Source organism: Nerophis lumbriciformis, linkage group LG08, assembly GCF_033978685.3.
Source record: "Nerophis lumbriciformis linkage group LG08, RoL_Nlum_v2.1, whole genome shotgun sequence".
Lineage (NCBI taxonomy): Eukaryota > Metazoa > Chordata > Actinopteri > Syngnathiformes > Syngnathidae > Nerophis > Nerophis lumbriciformis.
In genome coordinates this window covers 8,210,443-8,231,308 of record NC_084555.2, presented here as the reverse complement: position 1 = coordinate 8,231,308, position 20,866 = coordinate 8,210,443, and the positions used below count along the sequence as shown (strand labels likewise).

The window sequence follows — 20,866 nt, the reverse complement described above, 5'->3', positions numbered from 1 at the left end:
GTGTACCCCGCTTTCCGCCTGAGTGCAGCTGGGAAAGGCTCCAGCATTCCCCGCCACCCGAGAGGGACAAGCGGTAGAAAATGGATGGATGGATGGACAAAATATATGTAAAAATAAAATATAAATAATATCAGGGTGTGCTCCGCCTTCCGCCTGAGTGCAGCTGGGATAGGCTCCAGCATTCCCCGCCACTCCGAGAGGGACAAGCGGTAGAAAATGGATGGATGAATGGATGGACACAATATATGTAAAAATAAAATTTAAATAATATCAGGGTGTACGCCGCCTTCCGCCTGAGTGCAGCTGGGATAGGCTCCAGCATTCCCCGCGACCCCGAGACGGACAAGCGGTAGGAAATGGATGGATGGATGCAGGCCCGGCCCTAACCAATCTGGCGCCCTAGGCAAGATTTTAGGTGGCGCCCCCCCACATCGGCAGTGAAGTGTATATACTCACAAGAAACCGAATAGCTTTGTCTTTGACCTTTTTTTTTTTTTTACTTACAACTATACCTAATATATAAAGGGGTGGAAAAGTGACTATTACCTACAGGGCAAACATTAGCTAACCAGAAGGCAATAACAATGTAAATAAAAACACCTGCTTAAAAGATCTAATACAAATGTCCCTGAGGAATGTAAGGTGGGAGCAGAGGTGGGTAGTAACGCGCTACATTTACTCCGTTACATCTACTTGAGTAACTTTTGGGATAAATTGTACTTCTAAGAGTAGTTTTAATGCAACATACTTTTACTTTTACTTGAGTATATTTATAGAGAAGAAACGCTACTTTTACTCCGCTACTTTTATCTACATTCAGCTCGCTACTCGCTACTAATTTTTATCGATCTGTTAATGCACGCTTTGTTTGTTTTGGTCTGTCAGACAGACCTTCATAGTGCCTGCGTTTCAACAAATACAGTCACTGGTGACGTTCACTCCGTTCCACCAATCAGATGCAGTCACTGGTGACGTTGGACCAATCAAACAGAGCCAGGGGTCACATGACCTGACTTAAACAAGTTGAAAAACTTATTGGGGTGTTACCATTTAGTGGTCAATTGTACGGAATATGTACTGTACTGTGCAATCTACTAATACAAGTTCCAATCAATCAATCAAAAGTGTGAAGGAAAATAGACCATTTTTTATTTCAACCGTACACACCGTCAAAAGCCTAAAGACTGACTGCACAGTTCCTGTCTTCACAATAAAAGTGCCGCTCCATCGCGCCTGCGCTTTCAAAATAAGAGTCTCCGAAAGCCTGCGCAAACAAGCTAGCAAGCTACGGAGTTTGCCGCCAATGTATTTCTTGTAAAGTGTATAAAAACGAAAATGGAAGCTGGACATATAAGATGCCAAAAACCAACCACTTTCATGTGGTATTAGACAGAAAGGAGGAACTTTTTTTCTCCTCCATCACTACTGTCTGATCCCAATCAATGCAAGTCATCAGAATCAGGTAATACACCAACTTATATTCTTGTCTTCATGAAAGAAAGGAATCTATATGTGTTAAACATGCATGTATATTCATTAAAACACCGTTAACATGTAAACAAAAACGGCAAAAAATATATATATAAATTATATACTGTATATATCAATGTATGTGTATATATATATATATATATATATATATATATATATGTGTGTGTGTGTGTATATATATGTATATATGTGTGTGTATATATATATATATATATATATATATATATATATATATATATATAAATATATGTCTTAATAAGGTTATCCAAAAAATAGTGCTCGATACCGTAGTAGAGCGCAATATATGTATGTGTGGGGAAAAAAAAATCACAAGACTATTTCATCTCTACAGGCCTGTTTCATGAGGGGGGTACCCTCAATCGTCAGGAGATTTTAATGGGAGCATTCGCATACCATGGTTTATATAGGGCACAGAGTGGGTGGGTACAGGCTGGCCTAGGGGCGTGGTGATTGGTTCATGTGTTACCTAGGAGGTGTTTCCGTCTATGGCGGCATGTTGTTACAATTTCGCTGCGCTTGTTGAGGGATGACAGGTCTGGACGGTAGATAATAAACAGTTTCTCTTTCAAGCATAGGTTGCATCTTTTATTACCACTATTGTAAGGTGTGCTGGATGCAAGAATTTGCCATGTTATTGAATATTCAACATTATTGTCTTTGAGGTCCCAAATGTGTTTGCTGAGTTCTGTGGTATTTCGCAGGTTTTTGTTCCTGAAAGAAGCCTTGTGGTTGTTCCAGCTGCATGAACAATATACGACAAATCATCTCAAACCACAACAAAACAATTGCAAATGAGCCGTCGACCCCCAGTCAGAACGACTCCAAAACCAACAAAGCATGTAACTGTCGAAAGAAACCTGATTGCCCCCTCAACGGGGGATGCTTACAAACATCAGTTGTCTACCAATCTAAGGTAATACGCAAGGACATTAACACATCCGACACATATGTAGGATTAACCGAGGGTGAATTCAAAACCAGATGGAACAACCACAAGGCTTCTTTCAGGAACAAAAACCTGCGAAATACCACAGAACTCAGCAAACACATTTGGGACCTCAAAGACAATAATGTTGAATATTCAATAACATGGCAAATTCTTGCATCCAGCACACCTTACAATAGTGGTAATAAAAGATGCAACCTATGCTTGAAAGAGAAACTGTTTATTATCTACCGTCCAGACCTGTCATCCCTCAACAAGCGCAGCGAAATTGTAACAACATGCCGCCATAGACGGAAACATCTCCTAGGTAACACATGAACCAATCACCACGCCCCTAGGCCAGCCTGTACCCACCCACTCTGTGCCCTATATAAACCATGGTATGCGAATGCTCCCATTAAAATCTCCTGACGATTGAGGGTACCGCCCTCATGAAACAGGCCTGTAGAGATGAAATAGTCTTGTGATTTTTTTCCCCACACATATATATATATATATATAAATATATATATATATATATATGTGTGTGTATGTTACTCATCAGTTACTCAGTACTTGAGTAGTTTTTTTACAACATACTTTTTTCTTTTACTCAAGTAAATATTTGGGTGACTACTCCTTACTTTTACTTGAGTAATACATCTCTAAAGTAACAGTACTCTTACTTGAGTACAATTTCTGGCTACTCTACCCACCTCTGGGTGGGAGTACTGTAATTACCTAACGTTACATTATTATTTTCCAAAACAATTTAGCCCCCTCCACAACATTAACCCGACGTTAAAACAGAACTAGCTATTTATTGATTAGCAATTGCCGAATCATGTAACATTAGCTTAATGCTAAAAGCCAGGTTTCTATCACATTCTGTAACAGACAAATAATTTCATGTAGGCTAACGTTACCTACCTGCTACCTCTGTCTTTTCTCGTTTCTCCTCCTCTTCTTTTCTCTTTTTTCTTCCCTGAGCACCTGACAGTTTTGGCAGTTTTGACATCTTGTGTTGATTTTTTGATGTGGTGACGTTACGGGAAGGGAGGGGCGCACCGTGCGGGGGGGAGGCGTAATGTTGTAACAAATAATATTTCTATTATATAGGCTTTACTTTGCATTTTAATTAACGTGGGATTATTTTTTGCATTTAGAAATAATAGTGCCAACTTTTTTTTTTTTTTTTTTTCTTTTCCTCCAACATTTGTGGCACTGGCGTGGCGCCCCCTGATGGACGGCGCCCTTAGCATTTGCCTATACGGCCTATGCCACGGGCCGGCCCTGGATGGATGGACAAAATATATGTACAAATAAAATATAAATAATATCATGGTGTAAGCCGCCTTCCGCCTGAGTGCAGCTGGGATAGGCTCCAGCATTCCCCGCCACCCCGGGACGGACAAGCGGTAGGAAATGGATCGATGGATGAAAAATACATCAATAAGTTAATACAAACTTAACATTGAGAGAATAATAGTCGTAATAATTGCAATGAATTAATAAAAATAATAGAAAACAGTAAAGTTTAACATGTTCACTAAAATTCTGATTAAAAAGCTGTGTCTTTAGTCTTTTTCTTCTTTAAATGTTATTGTTTCCACTTGTACCGTACAACCTTGGGATTTTATTATGAAAAGAAATGATTCGGCGGATGTGGGGTTTTATTTTTTTTAAAGAAACGGGGCGGATATGACGTTTTATTTTGAAGCTGTTTTTGACGCAGCTCTGAGCTAATATGTCAGGGGCATCGATCAATGTGCTGTCACGTCCGTGAGACACTGCGGCTTCAATAACATGAGAACAAACGGTACGAATGGTCAAAAAGCACTGCTGGCTATGTTTAAAAATACTCAAACCGGTGCCTTATTATGTCTTCGTTTTCCAATGTTAGCTAGCTGAGTCAAACTGGCTGTGCTGTCAAACTAAGTGATAATGGGTGTGTATGTGTGTGTGTTTTTAAATAATGGCCTCCATTACTGTAGCGGATGTGAGTAAGTGGGGACGCGTTTTGTAGAGATTTAATGTTTTAATGTTGTCTATATTCAGCTTCCAACTTGCCATGGATCCGTTCTTCGACGACAGCCCCCCGCAGCTGGTTGCCCTCGAACGCAGTGGGCACACGGCGGTGGTGGAGGGGAACCTGCTGTACGTGTGGGGGGGCTACATGGTAAATAAACACGTTTAGAAACATTCTTTACCACAAATATTCACATATTTTCAGTTTTCTCTTCACAACAAGTCTGAAAAAGGAATAGGAATAAGCAGAGTTTATCTCATCCGCCCCCCTAGCTCTTCCATTTCAAAGCACACATTTGTTTACTTGCTGTTGTCATTTTTGTAACACAACTTAAATCAATGCTTAAAAACCTCTTAAGGCCCAATCTGTTTGTTTACATGCTTTTTTTTAATTTATCTTTGCTATTTGGGCTTATTGGACCCTAATTAGAATAAAAACTAAAAATCATCTTTTGATATGATATACTTAGTCCGTAAGTAACAAACGCGTACTTCATGTTTAGTGACATGCTAATTCTTATTTTTACACTTTTTTTTTTCAAAATTCCATTGTATGTTGTCTTCTGACACCACCAGATAGCAGTATAAGTGTCCACATAAGCGGCCATAAGACCCCAATTCAGTAGTGTACACAATTTTAGAAATAAGAGCTAAAAGATGCTGTCCACGCATGTGGCCACTAAGCCTTTATTAATGAATACAACTGTTCTCTAAAATAATCTTCTTCTTTGTATTTTGTAAACACTTTGCATTTGAACAGTTGTACAAACCCCGTTTCCATATGAGTTGGGAAATTGTGTTAGATGTAAATATAAAAGGAATACAATGATTTGCAAATCCTTTTCAACCCATATTCAATTGAATGCACTACAAAGACAAGATATTTGATGTTCAAACTCATAAACTTTATTTTTTTTTTGCAAATAATTAACTTAGCATTTCATGGCTGCAACACGTGCCAAAGTAGTTGGAAAGGGCATGTTCACCACTGTGTTACATGGCTTTTCCTTTTAACAACTCTCAGTAAACGTTTGGGAACTGAGGAGACACATTTTTTAAGCTTCTCAGGTGGAATTCTTTCCCATTCTTACTTGATGTACAGCTTAAGTTGTTCAACAGTCTGGGGGTCTCCGTTTTGGTATTTTAGGCTTCATAATGCGCCACACATTTTCAATGGGGGACAGGTCTGGACGACAGGCAGGCCAGTCTAGTACATGCACTCTTTTACTATGAAGCCACGTTGATGTAACACGTGGCTAGGCATTGTCTTGCTGAAATAAGCAAGGGCGTCCATGGTAACGTTGCTTGGATGGCAACATATGTTGCTCCAAAACCTGTATGTACCTTTCAGCATTAATGGCGCCTTCACAGATGTGTAAGTTACCCATGTCTTAGGCACTAATACACCCCCATACCATCACAGATGCTGGCTTTTCAACTTTGCGCCTATAACAATCCGGATGGTTCTTTTACTCTTTGGTGCGGAGGACACGACGTCCACAGTTTCCAAAAACAATTTGAAATGTGGACTCGTCAGACCACAGAACACTTTTCCACTTTGTATCAGTCCATCTTAGATGAGCTCAGGCCCAGCGAAGCCGACGGCGTTTCTGGGTGTTGTTGATAAACGGTTTTCGCCTTGCATAGGAGAGTTTTAACTTGCACTTACAGATGTAGTGACCAACTGTAGATACTGACAGAGGGTTTCTGAAGTGTTCCTGAGGCCATGTGGTGATATCCTTTACACACTGATGTCGCTTGTTGATGCAGTACAGCCTGAGGGATCGAAGGTCACAGGCTTAGCTGCTTACGTGCAGTGATTTCTCCAGATTCTATGAACCCTTTGATGATATTACGGACCGTAGATGGTGAAATCCCTAAATTCCTTGCAATAGCTGGTAGAGAAAGGTTTTTCTTAAACTGTTCAACAATTCGCTCAAGCATTTGTTGACGAAGTGGTGACCCTCGCCCCATTCTTGTTTGTGAATGACTGAGCATTTCATGGGAATCTACTTTTATACCCAATCATGGCACCCACCTGTTCCCAATTTGCCTGTTCACCTGTGGGATGTTCCAAATAAGTGTTTGATGAGCATTCCTCAACTTTATCAGTATTTATTGCCACCTTTCCCAACTTCTTTGTCACGTGTTGCTGGCATCAAATTCTAAAGTTAATGATTATTTGCAAAAAAAAAAAATGTTTATCAATTTGAACATCAAATATGTTGTCTTTGTAGCATATTCAACTGAATATGGGTTGAAAAGGATTTGCAAATCATTGTATTCCGTTTATATTTACATCTAGCACAATTTCCCAACTCATATGGAAACGGGGTTTGTAATAAAGTGTGTCGTGTGACTATCAGAAACAAATTAGTCATTGGAGAGTAGAAAGCAGGGCTCTGTCTGACACGCTGGGTCCAAGGAAGCAACATGAAGTCATTACTGCAATGTTGGGTTAGTTACTGAAAACCAGTAACAAGTTACAGCTACTAGTTACTTTATTTCAAAAGTAACTCAGTTACTAAATCAGTTACTTACACCAAAAAGTAATGTGTTGCTGTGAAAAGTAACTACCGTATTTTTCGGACTATAATTTAATTTTTTTTTCAAATTTATTCACAATACCATATAACAATTACAATAGTAGTGAACATCATCATTTAAAGATGTTGGTATGTGAAAGGGTCCCCCAAATAAGCTAGAAGAAGCTTTTGACAGGGGGTCCAGAGGACAGTATATACATGGAATGATGAAACATGGTAGCAAGCACAACAACAACAAAAAAAACAAAAAACAACGCTATATGATTAACACAAGATAATAGTACTAAAGCAAGCATACACATACATACATACATACATACATTCATTCAACCATGCAAAACCCAACAGTAGTCTACCCCACATGAAGCATTAAAGATAGGTGGTTAATAGGTAAGTTTTCAGTTTCTTTTTGAAGTTGGAGAATGGATACAGCATCTTGAGGCTCTCATTAAGCCGGTTCCAGATCTTTGGTCCCCTGCATACAACACTTCGAGCGGTACAAGCCAATAAACGATGTTTACCTGATATCAGATCTAAGTTACGAGTGTTGTGGGCATGCTGGGGATGGTAGATAGGAACCAAGCTACAGAGCCTAAGATTCAGCTTGTAAATGACTTGATAGGTTAAACAAGCATTTTGATAAATATTGAACTCTGTCAGTCTTAAGAGATGATAATTATGGAATAGATGTCGAGTGGGGGCATTAACCTTGGACCATAGCAGGGCCCGTATGATTTTCTTTTGCATGGATTCTAATTTGTGAAGGTAGATAGGGAAGGTGTTACACCAGATGACATTACAGTAGTTTAGATGTGGTTCAAAGAGAGTTTTATATAGGGTAAGTAGAGCATAAAGAGGAAGATAATGACGAAGGTGAAAGAACAGGCCAACATATTTGGATAATTTGTTTAACAGATGGCTAATGTGACATGTGAAATTGAGGTATAAGTCGCAGTTTTTTTCATAGTTTGGCCGGGGGTGCGACTTATACTCAGGAGCGACTTATGTGTGAAATTATTAACACATTACCGTAAAATATCAAATAATATTATTTAGCTCATTCACGTAAGAGACTAGACGTATAAGATTTCATGAGATTTAGCGATTAGGAGTGACAGATTGTTTGGTAAACGTATAGCATGTTCTATATGTTATAGTTATTTGAATGATAATATGTTACATTAACATACCAGGCACGTTCTCAGTTGGTTATTTATGCCTCATATAACGTACACTTATTCAGCCTGTTGTTCACTATTCTTTATTTATTTTAAATTGCCTTTCAAATGTCTATTCTTGGTGTTGGGTTTTATCAAATAAATTTCCCCCCAAAATGCGACTTATACTCCAGTGCGACTTATATATGTTTTTTCCCCCCCTTCTTTATTATGCATTTTCGGCCAGTGCGACTTATACTCCGAAAAATACGGTGGTTCCTTTTTTTTTTCCCTTTTTTTTTTTAAGGTTCCCATTAATGCCCTTTTAGCCTTCATTTCAGTACTGTTATTGCGCTGGAGAATAATACAATCTGTTGATCAACTTGACATGCATTTGCATCACTGAACTCTGCTAAGCAATGTGCTTTACATACAACACAAACACAAAGATATGTTTCAAAGGGCCAATTTATTTTGGGCCAGAACAAATTGACAAAACTATTTTAATTAACTGCAACATAACATACATAAGTAACAAACCGCATAATAACAACATGTCACAACATAGCTGTAATCCCAAGGAAGGCACACATGACATGATTATATGTCATGTCACTATATACAGCACACATACTGCTGGTGTTTCCTCGCTTCCTTGCTCCCTGGAAGTTTATTGTAGATCATAAATCATGCATCTCACCTAGGCAGAAGAAGTCTGAGGACGTATTTCGACCAGTTGGTACATTTTGACAGCCGTTTAGGACCAGGAAATGGCGAGAACGACACGGAAAGAAGCTTGTTCCCCGCGGCACCACCCCGTTTGTTCGTGAGGATTATGGCCATTCTTCATCTACCGGTAAATGGGAATATATGAACATCCCAGTAGTCGGCATCCTAATGACAGCAGACCTTTTACAGTAAGTGATGTTTTATTATGTTTGTTGGCTCTCATAAAGTCTGCAGTGAGTAATCAGTGATGAAGAAATAAAAAGCAAACATTGTGATGCGTTTTTTAAATTAATGCGCTTCGTATGCTTAAAATTATCAAAATATGTAAATATTACATGTTATTATAAATGTGCTGTTACTACTACTACTACTACTGCTCACTAGTGTTACCATATCTGAGTTGTTTAGAAACATGGAGAAACAACTACAAATGTGGGCTTCATTCACTAACAGAATAATACATATTGTTGGATATGGAGAACATACAAAACCTTTACTTATTTATTGCATCAATAATATTGAAATTCAACGACTTAGTGCATTTGCAAACAGCTAAAATTATGTACAACGCAAACTAACTTGTCGGAATACGTCCTCAGACTTCTTCTGCCTAGGTGCGATGCATGATTTATGATCTACAATAAGCTTCCAGGGAGCGAGGAAGCGAGGAAACACCTCACCATTCAATTATATCGAAATTGTACAGAGGCTTGTAATCACAGCGCCGCTATAAATAGTTTTTCTGCGTTAGGGCTTATAATAACATTATCATTAATACTTGGTTAATATTCAAATCACAAAATGTCAATGGAGTTATGTACCTTCCAATTACAGTACAATGGTAAATAATTCTACAGTAATTAGGAATAAAAGTGTGTGTGTATATATATATATATATATATATACATATATATATATATATATATCCTTTTAAATGGTTACTTGCATTATTATCATATATTATGATTACATTACATTATAAAGACTGTATTGTTATCGGTTATTTTTTCAGTTTAAGAGTATGATGTAGACTAAAGCTCTGAGACTGTCTGCATAAAGCCAAATCTTTTTGAACGTAGATTATTGCATATTGTTCTAATTTGTGGCACTTGGAGAGAAAGATTACATTTACTTTTTTTTTTTCAAAATCTTCCGGCTTGCACATTTTCATTTTGTCTATCCCTAAACTCTTACTTACTTACTTACTTACTTACTTAGTCCTCTTGCACTTCAGGGCGCGTAGAGCCGACCATAGCAACCAGGTCTCTCCATCTGGGTCTGTTGTGGGCAAGGTGTTGAGCTTGTGCCATAGTCACATTGCAGGCCTTAAGGTCCTGGGCTAATACATCCAGCCAGCGAGTCCTGGGGGTGCCTCTTGGGCGTCTCCAGCCAGCTCGCTGCGGGTTGAAGTTCAGGATTTTGCGCGTGGGGTGTTCCCCCGGCAGGCGGATGACATGGCCATACCAGCGCACTCGCCGCATTGCTGCGAGGCGAGAGGCTGGGAGCTGTTGGGTTAGCTCTCTTAGGGTCTTGTTGGTGACATGCTGGCTCCACGTGATGCCTTCTATCCTCCTGAGGGCTCTGGAATCAAAGCCATCTAGCCTGGCCGCCAGGATGTTATTCAGCGGCCATGTTTCCGAGCCGTACAGAAGGCCAGAGATGACAGAGGAATTGTAGACCCTCAACTTGGTGTCCCGAGATATGTGCCGGTGTCGCCACAACGGTCTCCACAGACACTGCATGACGGAGGCTGCAAGGGCGCGACGGCGGTCCACCTCTCGTTTGAGGTCGCCGGTGTTGGTGACTGTCGAGCCGAGGTATCTGACGGTAGGGACAAAGTGGACAGGGGTATCCTCAAATAAGAAGGGTGGTGGGTCTGGTCCATCGCCGATATGCATGAGTTCGGTTTTGGACCAGCTGATTTTCAGGCCGAGCTGTTTGGTCTCCTCATCAAACACACCGAGGGCCTCCCTGAGCTGGTCAGCGGTCTCACTGAACAGGGTGGTGTCATCGGCGTATTCGAGGTCCTTTAGGGTGTAGTTTCCAAGTGACACCCCGGGGACTCGCACACAGACTCTGGACATCAGGTGGTCCCTAAACTCTACATATATAAATAGAAAGGTTTGTGTTATTAGTTAGTATTAACATTTCATTTCAACATTCCATTTCACATATTTAATCTAGTTTTTTATTATTTTATTTTATTTATTTATTTTTTTTGTCTTTCTTCAATGTGCAGACAAACTATTTAGACCAGTAAAAACAAACCATGGTCCGCACTTTGGACCGTCCTGGGCTTCTATAGTTCAGTGTAAAATATCACAGTGATTGACTTTAAGCAATGATTTTCTTCTCCACAGTCAGTTGATGATAATGAAGTCTTCCTACCCAACCATGAACTCTGGGTATATGACCTGGAACAAGGTGACTGGTAAGAATATTAAATACCGGTACATATTAAATCTCTGTCTAACATTGTTGCATTGATGAGGTATTTATGTAAAACATTGATTGTTTAAATAAGTTGCTATTTGCTTATTTATTTAAAGGCAAAAGTTCCACATGACCGGTGAGGTGCCACCCTCCATGTCGGGATCCTGTGGCTGTTACCTGAATGGTCACATGTACATATTTGGAGGTTGTCACGACAACGGGCAGTACGATCAGGTGAGACACACAGGACTAATGCTGTTAGTTGATGTCACAGTATTGACTTTTTGACACTTCGCATGTGTCCAAATACTTTTGTGCATATACAGTCGTCCCTCGCCACATCGCGTGTCAAATATTAGACTTAGACTTCCTTTTATTGTCATTCAAATTTCAACTTTACAGTACAGATAAGAACGAAATTTCGCTGCATTAGCTCGTTGTAGTGCAGGATAAAAGAGCAATAAGGTGCAGATATAAATAAATAGATTACTGTACAGATAAATATATTGCACTTTTTCATTTGCATCCACGTTTATAGATGTATGTTGTATTGTCTTTATATTCCAGCATTTTCATCCGTTTTTGGGGGAGAATTGAGGGAATAATTTTGATGCGTTCAAGAGTCTGATAAATATAATACAGTCTGATAAATATTGCAGCTTTTTATGGTATTTTGTCAGGTTCAAACACCGAACTATCTATTACACAAGACAAGAAGAAGGAATCAGACAGAGACAGAGTTGAATTTTGCTCATGTGGAGAGACGTATTGGGCTGTACACTCAGTTACAGTTTCACCCTACGCTCTAAGGCAGTGGTTCTCAACCTTTTTTCAGTGATGTACCCCCTGAGTTTTAATTCAAGTACCCTCTAATCAGAGCAAAGCTTTTTGGTTGGAAAAAAAGAGATACAGAAGTAAAATACAGCACTATGTCATCAGTTTCTGATTTATTAAATTGTATAACAGTGCAAAATATTGCTCATTTGTAGTGGTCTTTCTTGAACTATTTGGAAAAATATGTTTAAAATAACTAAAAACTTGTTGAAAAATAAACAAGTGATTCAATTATAAATAAAGATTTCTACACATAGAAGTAATTATCAACTTAAAGTGCCCTCTTTGGGGATTGTAATAGAGATCCATCTGGATTCATGAACTTAATTCTAAACATTTCTTCACAAAAAAAGAAATCTCTAACATCAATATTTATGGAACATGTCCACAAAAAAATCTAGCTGTCAACACTGAATATTGCATTGTTCTTTTCACAGTTCTTTTTGACAGACATTTTAGTGAGGGTCAAACCATCATGGCATGGGGGAAACTCTGGGTTTATGGTAATGAATGGAATAGCCTACTTGATTTGATGTTCAGTTTATTAACTTACATTCATATTTTGTTGAAGTATTATTCAATAAATATATTTATAAATGATTTTTGAATTGTTGCTATTTTTTAGAATATTTAAAAAAAATCTCACGTACCCCTTGGCATACCTTCAAGTACCCCCAGGGGTACGCGTACCCCCATTTGAGAACCACTGCTCTAAGGTACAGTCCCAAGTGCTCCTATATTTATTCGAGAGGTCCCTAGTTAACATTACTGAGGCTGCTTCTGAAGGGAGGGGTAATGCAAGCAGCCCCAGTAGACACAACACATGATTATTCAGAATAGAAATGTGCTGGCACTCGTGATTTCGCCCTGTCTCTGTTTTATCTGCGTTGAGGTACTCGATGTCCGTCCTCGGCTGTCAGCAGGCAGGGTCTGTAAACAAACTGCTGATACGAGACAACTCGCAATGGAAGATTATAAGTTGTGCCTTTGCACAGATAGAAAAGTACAATAAGCGGTAGAAAATGGATGGATGGATGGAACTTCAGTACAATTGATGATAACTATAGCAACGGCCTTTAAGCATAAGAGTTGTGTGATAACTTATACATAATTATTCTACCATATTTGTTAAGCATATTCTTCAACATTTTTGCCCTAAATTAAGTATTTTCAAGGACAATAATTGTGACTAAAAGCACTAAAAATATCAACAGTACTGTAATATTGGCCACTATCAATCAATTTAGTAGGTAGTAAACATTTTTTAGTTTCGAGCTCTGAAAATCTTAGCTTGATAAATGATTCTCCTCAACGGAAATTAATTTATGGCGGTCATGTCTGGAACCAATAAACAGCGATAATCGAGGGATTACTGTACTGTAAATTACTTTCCATATTAAATAAACAGATTACAGAGAGATCCATACAACAAACACCATTATATCACTAAAGGAATGTTTGATTTTGGGACAGATCTATCGCGTCAACCTGACAGACGGTAAATACAATTGGATGCACATCAGACACAAGAGTGGCTGTGCTCCATCATCACGAGACAAACTCTCCTGCTGGGTTCATAAAGGAAGGTAAAGCAACACTTCCTCACAAAGATATGTTATAGGGTATATGTATCATATATGTATAGTTTGCTTTCATCTTTCGGGCATACACTCGATTTAGTGCTCTCGTATGGTTTGTGTGTTTTTAATTTGGACATTTGCGACGCTGTGTTCTCTGATCACATGCCGATCCTGTTTGATATTGCCACGCAGTGTCCAGTTAAATTGTGCGCACCGCCCCAACGCTCTCGCATGTTTAATTCTTCGTCTCCTGCTCGGTTCTCCTCTATTTTTTCGACTCTTTGTGATGATAATTCTGCAGCATCTGTGTGTCTGAATACTGAAGAGTTGGTTTCTGGGTTCAACTCTATTTCTTTACAAACACTGGACACGATCGCGCCTTTCAAATGCCGCCGCGCTAAAGCTACGCCTCAGCCCTGGTTGAATGACGTCACTCGGGCTGCCAGGCGCGTATGTAGAAGAGCAGAGAGAAAATGGAAAAAAGACAGGCTGCATGTGTCCTTTGCCATTTTTAAAGAAAGCCTGTTTTCCTTTCAGATGACTGTAAAAGCAGAAATGAATATATATCTATCTCAGATTATATCTTCTAACTGTAACAACCCCAGAGTTCTGTTTAAAACTATTAACACTGTCATTGATGCTCCCAAATCTGCTGGTTTTGATGCTTCTTTTGAATTCTGTGAAAATTGTCTCCATTTTTTCACTGACAAAATTGTGTCAACTAGAGCCAGTCTATCTCAGCCTTCATATGACCCTTCTGTTCCCCTGCATTTCTCTTCTGTTTTCCATCAGTTTGAGCCGGTGTCCTTTTCTTTTTTAAGTGACACAGTTAGTCATATGAAGCCCTCTGGTTCTCCTGCAGATGCCCTCCCACCTCGCCTGTTTAAGGAGGTACTTGCTACTATTGGATCAAGTGTCCTTAACATTATCAATAGTAGCCTCTCTTCTGGAATAGTTCCAGTAGAGTTTAAACATGCAGTGGTACGACCTCTACTTAAAAAACCCAGCCTCGACCCCTCTCTCCTCTCTAACTTCAGACCTATCTCTAATCTTCCATACATTTCCAAAATATTAGAGAAGGTTGTCTACAGTCAGTTGTTGCCCTTCTTAGAGGATAATGGTATCACTGAGCTGTTCCAGTCCGGTTTTAAAGCCCTCCACAGCACAGAGTCAGCGCTTCTAAAAGTTTTTAACGATATCCTCCTGTCCACTGATTCTGGTAAATATGTTGTCCTGGTGCTTTTAGATCTGTCTGCTGCGTTCGACACCGTCGACCACGCCACCTTAATCACTCGTATTGAGAACTGTGTGGGCATTAAGGGCGCCGCCCTCAACTGGTTCCGGTCGTACCTAACCGACAGGAGTTTTTGTGTAAAAGTAGACAGTTTTATGTCGTCCACAGCTCCTTTACCACATGGGGTCCCCCAGGGCTCAATCCTTGCCCCAATTTTATTTGCGCTTTACCTTCTCCCCCTTGGTTATATTTTTAGGAAGTACAGTATTACATTTCATTTTTATGCCGATGATTGCCAGATTTATTTTCCCATGGCACAAAATAACACGGTTCAACGTCTTATTGACTGCCTGCACGACATCAAAGTCTGGCTTTCAGCTAACTTCCTGACCCTAATTGAAGATAAAACAGAAGTTATGTTGTTCGGTCCAAGTCGCTCTCCCTCCCCCAACGTTGACCTCGGCACTCTGACCCCGTATCTCAGCGACTCTGTCACAAACCTGGGGGTAAAGTTTGACTCAGATTTTAAATTCGAAAAACAAATCAGCAGCGTCGTTCAAAAAAGCTTTTATCAATTACGCCAAATAGCGAAAGTGAAACCGCTTCTATCAAGACATGATCTTGAGAAATTAATCCACGCCTTTATCTCGACTCGTCTTGATTATTGTAATGCCCTGTATGTAGGCATTAGCCCGGCCTCCCTCGCCCGCCTGCAGCTCGTGCAGAACTCTGCTGCTCGTCTGCTAACACAGACCCGCAGACGTGAGCACATCACCCCTATTTTAGCGTCCCTTCACTGGCTCCCTGTGCGTTACCGAATCAATTTTAAACTCCTTTTATTTGTTTTTAAATGTCTAAACAACCTCGCGCCAACCTATCTCTCCGACCTCCTTCAGCCTTACTGCCCCACCCGATCCTTAAGATCAGCCGATCAGCTGCTGTTGACGGTCCCTGACACAAGGCTGAAGCTTAGAGGTGACAGAGCTTTCGCCGTTGCTGCTCCCAAGCTCTGGAACGACCTACCCCTGAGTGTTAGACAAGCCTCCTCTCTTCCTGTTTTTAAATCTCTCTTAAAAACATACTTTTATTCCATGGCTTTTAACACTGAGTGATATCCATCCTGCAATGGCGCCCCATAATACACCTGCTGTGATCCTGTTTTTATGTTTTTATGTTTTTATTAATTCTATTTTAATTATTTATTTTTTATCGTGTTCTGTTTGTGTTGTGTTTTGTTTGCTCGGTACTCGTTTTATCTTTTAACCTGTTCATTGTACAGCACTTTTGCTACCCCTGTGGTAAATTTTAAATGTGCTTTATAAATAAAGTTGATTTGATTTGATTTGATTTGATTCATTAAGGGAAACCACTTTGTGTTCTCCAGAATAATCTATTTTGGAGGATATGGTTTCAAAAGTCTGGAAAAGGTCCACAGAGGAGACAGAAGCTTCACTGTAGATGCTTTATCAGAAGTGAGTTATTACACAAATAAATAGTAATTTTTTATGGTAATGTTGATTGTTTTCTGGGTTAACAGTATTAATAGTGCATATTTCATTTATCGAGTAACAGTCATTAAGTATTTGTTTTGCATGTTTATATGAACTAAAAATAATGATTACAATGTGGAAAATGCGCACATTCAATCCAATCCAATAATATATTTTTTTAATGGTCATAATTGATGAAAATATTTGTATTAAGTTGGTAATTATTTTATTTTGATTTATTATAAACTGCTCAATAAATAAAAGGAACCCTAAAATAAACATCCTCGATCTGAATGAATGACAAATTCTCAATAAATACGTTGTTCTTTACATAGTTAAATGTGCTGACAACAACATAACACAAAAATGTTCAATGGAAATCAAATTTATTAAGCCAATGAGGTCTGGATTTGGTGTCACACTCAAAATTAAAGTGGAAAAACACAATACGGGCTGTTTATTCCATTTGCACAACAGCTTGTGAAATTGATTGTCAATTTGCTTCCGAAGTGGATGGTTTGATTTCATATAAATGGGATTGACTTAAAGTTACATTGTGTTGTTTAAGTGTTCCCTTTTTTTGAGCAGTGTATAATAATTCACTTAATTTGAACACTTAAAAGGGGGATGTCATTTTGATAATTAAGTATATAATAATTATTTATGATAATAATTTGTCATTATTTCCACATTTTTTAAACATTTTGGACTAAGAAGAATCACAAGGAAAAAAACAAGTGCATATTAGTAATAATCTATTTTTCCCTTGAAAAGGTTCATGGTTATTTAAGACGATTTATTTGTAAAAAAAAAAAAAATGTTTTCATTTGTTAATAATTATGTTTATATTTTTTCTGGAATAGGATCTTTAATTTTTATGTTGAGGGAATATATGGAGTACACATTCCTATAATCCAATAATGACATTTATTTTTTGTCTGAAGGAAAATCTACGTATTATTTGTTTATATTATCTTTAGTGAGTGCTGTCAAACGATATATTTTTTAAATCACATTATTCCCACTTTTGCATTTTGCTTAATCATTGTAAATTACTTACGTGAATAATTTAAATTACATTTTAAAAAGACTTCAATATTTTGAAACAAGTGCAATTTTAATGTCATACAGAAGCATTTTTTTTAAAAACGCATTATCAGGGGTGTCAATCTCATTTTTATGGAGGGCCACATCACATCTAAGGCTACCCTCAGAGGGCTACATGTAACAGTGAATATTTATGAATGTAAACGTATAATAGTCTTGTCAAACAATTTGATTATTATATGTTTTACATATTGATGGATAACTTGCTGTGAATTTGTAAGTCAAGATGACAAGGAAATGTTTAAGTGTTAAATTTTCATAACCCCCCCAAAAGATGACAAGGAAATGTTTAAGTGTTACATTTTCATAACCACCCCAATTTTTTTTTTTAAAACATCATATAATATTAAAGTGCAGAACATATGTAATTGCATATGGAACATTTTTCTGTAAAAATGTAAATAAAAAATACATTTAGCCTATTTCCAGCCTTCTTCAAGCCACATAAATAATGAGGTGGTCCGCGTTAAAAAGATGTGGCTGGCCACATAAATGACATGGTGGACCACATAAATTGACGTGGTGGGTCACATTAGAACAGGGGTCGGCAACCCAAAATGTTTAAAGAGCCATATTGGACCAAAAATACAAAAACAAATCTGTCTGGAGCCGCAAAAAATTAAAAGCCATATTACATACAGATAGTGGGTCATGAGATATACATGGAATTAAGAGGACTTAAAGGAAACTAAATGAGCTCAAATATAGCTACAAATGAGGCATAATGATGCAATATGTACATATAGCTAGCCTAAATAGCATGTTAGCATCGATTAGCTTGCAGTCATGCAGTGACCAAATATGTCTGATTAGCACTCCACACAAGTCAATAACATCAACAAAACTCACCTTTGTGCATTCATGCACAACCTTAAAAGTTTGGTGGACAAAATGAGACAGAAAAATAAGTGATATAAAACACGTCCTAGAAAGTCGGAGAAAGTTATACATGTAAACAAACTACAATGAGTTCAAGGACCGTCATAATTAGTAGGACAAAACGGCGCTCGTTAAATTCTCGAATCAGTGAAGCATGTTTAATATAAACAGTGTGCTTTATAACAATTAGGGAGGTTTGTGTCATGTTTGTCCTCCTACAGAAACAATATTAAAACAAAAAATATATATTTTCCCCTCATCTTTTTCCAATTTTCATACATTTTTGAAAAGGCTCCAGAGAGCCACTAGGGCGGCGCTAAAGAGCCGCATGCGGCTCTAGAGCCGCGGGTTGCCGACCCCTGCATTATAATGATGTGGCGTGCAAAATTAAAGTTACGCAACGGGCCACATTAAATTACGTGGCGGTCCACATAAAATGATGTGGCGGGCTGGATTTCAAAACATGCCAACAGTTTTTTCTAAAGTAAATATAGGTGTATCTTGAAGTGATATTTGTCAGCGAGCACTAGGGCTGAACTACTAATTGCATTTGCAATTTGACCCCGAGGTGATCAAATGCGGTTTACTAACCGCAAGGTCTGCAGTTTGACTGGTCATGTGACGAGCGAGCTTAGCAGGTGGGGAGAGTCATTGATATCACAGCAGAGCAGTAAATGCTGCAATGTGTTTGTAATTAAATACCTGAGTTTGTCAATCAAATTATGAAATGATGGACTAAAAAATAAATATCGGGTCAATGTGTTAAGATTTGGATCGTGGCAACATTGAGGACAACCATAAAAAGCCGCAGCAGATAAAGGAGTGCACAGTGTTCTATTGCAGCTAGCTAGCAAATAGTAGGGGTGCTGGAAAGCAATGAATTGAATCACAATTCTTACTTTCTAATGATTCTGAATCAATCAATTATTTTCAAGAATCAATTTTTAAAATTACTTTTTTAGGCCATTTCATTTGGGTTTTGCAGTCAAGGTAAAGGGGCATGTGAGGTCAAATTAATTTGCGTGATTAATTGCATTAGCTGTGACGGCCCTAATTAATTGTAAAATTAAATGTATTCATAAATTAGTTTTTTACATTCGACATTTTTCTGTTATTAGGGAAAATGTCTGGGCTCTGGCGTGAATATTCTTTCACAATTACATAAAGTTTTGTCCAGATATTAAATGTGGGTTGTGTTGTGTGTTGTTTGAGAACATCTTGTGGGGATGGAACAGTGAGATCCACATATTTGACCCCAGACAGTCCAGTTGGACTCAAGCGAAAACACGCGGACAATCTCCCGCCCCTAGAGCGGCCCATGCAAGTGTCATGCTGGGGAATCGGGGCTACATCTGTGGTGGCAGAGTTAAGGTAGGAGCTCTTTAGTGAAGATAAAACATCATTGTATTAAATGGGGATGCACGATAATGGACATTTGAACCGATAACCGGTAATTTTCAGACCTTTACAACTGATAACCTTTGTGTGTGTGTGTTTATATGTAAATGTGGGTGTATATACTGTATGTATATGTGTACATGCATACATGTATATATGTATATATGTGTGTATGTACTGTATATATGTATATTAATATGTATATATGCATAATATATATATATATATATATATATATATATATATATATATATATATATATATATATATTAGGGATGTCCCGATCCAGGTTTTTGCACTTCCGATCCGATACCGATTTTGTTTTTGCACTTCCGATCCGATACCGATACTGACCGATACCGATACTGGCCTATCCGAGCATGTATTAAAGTTTAAAGTTATTTAGCCTACTTAGTTGTCAGAATCATGTTGAAAAGGGTTTTAGTACTCTTGATAACAACTAGCCAGCTGAATTAGGGGAGTTTGAATAATACACAATGGTTGGTAACAAGAAACTGACCTGTTTATTCAAGGATAAACACAAAATAGACGAAATTATGCATGACAAACAGAAATGGCATCATTGAAACTAGGGCTGGGCGATATGGCCTTTTTTTAATATTGCGATAATTTAAGGCCATATTGCGATACACGATATATATCTCGATATTTTGCCTTAGCCTTGAATGAACACTTGATGCATATAATCACAGCAGTATGATGATTCTATGTGTTTTGATTGATTGATTGAGACTTTTATTAGTAGGTTGCACAGTGAAGTACATATTCCGTACAATTGACCACTAAATGGTAACACCCGAATAAGTTTTTCAACTTGTTTAAGTCGGGGTCCACTTAAATTGATTCATGATACAGATATATACTATCAGATATATACTATCATCATAATACAGTCATCACACAAGATAATCACATTGAATTATTTATAATCCGGGGTGTGGAGGGGGGCGCCTGATGTAAGTGTCAAAAAGACAGCCAAAAGAGTTTGATATG

The 20,866-nt window shown here is 38.3% G+C and overlaps 1 protein-coding gene across 1 annotated transcript in view; it reads left to right on the top strand.

Moving 5' to 3' along the window:
* The first annotated feature begins 4,129 nt into the window (after positions 1-4,129).
* LOC133611434 (kelch domain-containing protein 1-like) overlaps positions 4,130-20,866 on the top strand; it is a 29,750-nt gene continuing 13,013 nt past the window's right edge. Inside the window, exons 1-7 of the mRNA XM_061968200.2 lie at positions 4,130-4,256; positions 4,496-4,616; positions 11,258-11,328; positions 11,447-11,564; positions 13,638-13,750; positions 16,363-16,450; positions 19,667-19,825. Coding sequence (XP_061824184.2) covers positions 4,509-4,616; positions 11,258-11,328; positions 11,447-11,564; positions 13,638-13,750; positions 16,363-16,450; positions 19,667-19,825 — 657 coding nt within the window. The 5' untranslated portion in view covers positions 4,130-4,256; positions 4,496-4,508. The remainder of the gene's footprint in view (positions 4,257-4,495; positions 4,617-11,257; positions 11,329-11,446; positions 11,565-13,637; positions 13,751-16,362; positions 16,451-19,666; positions 19,826-20,866) is intronic.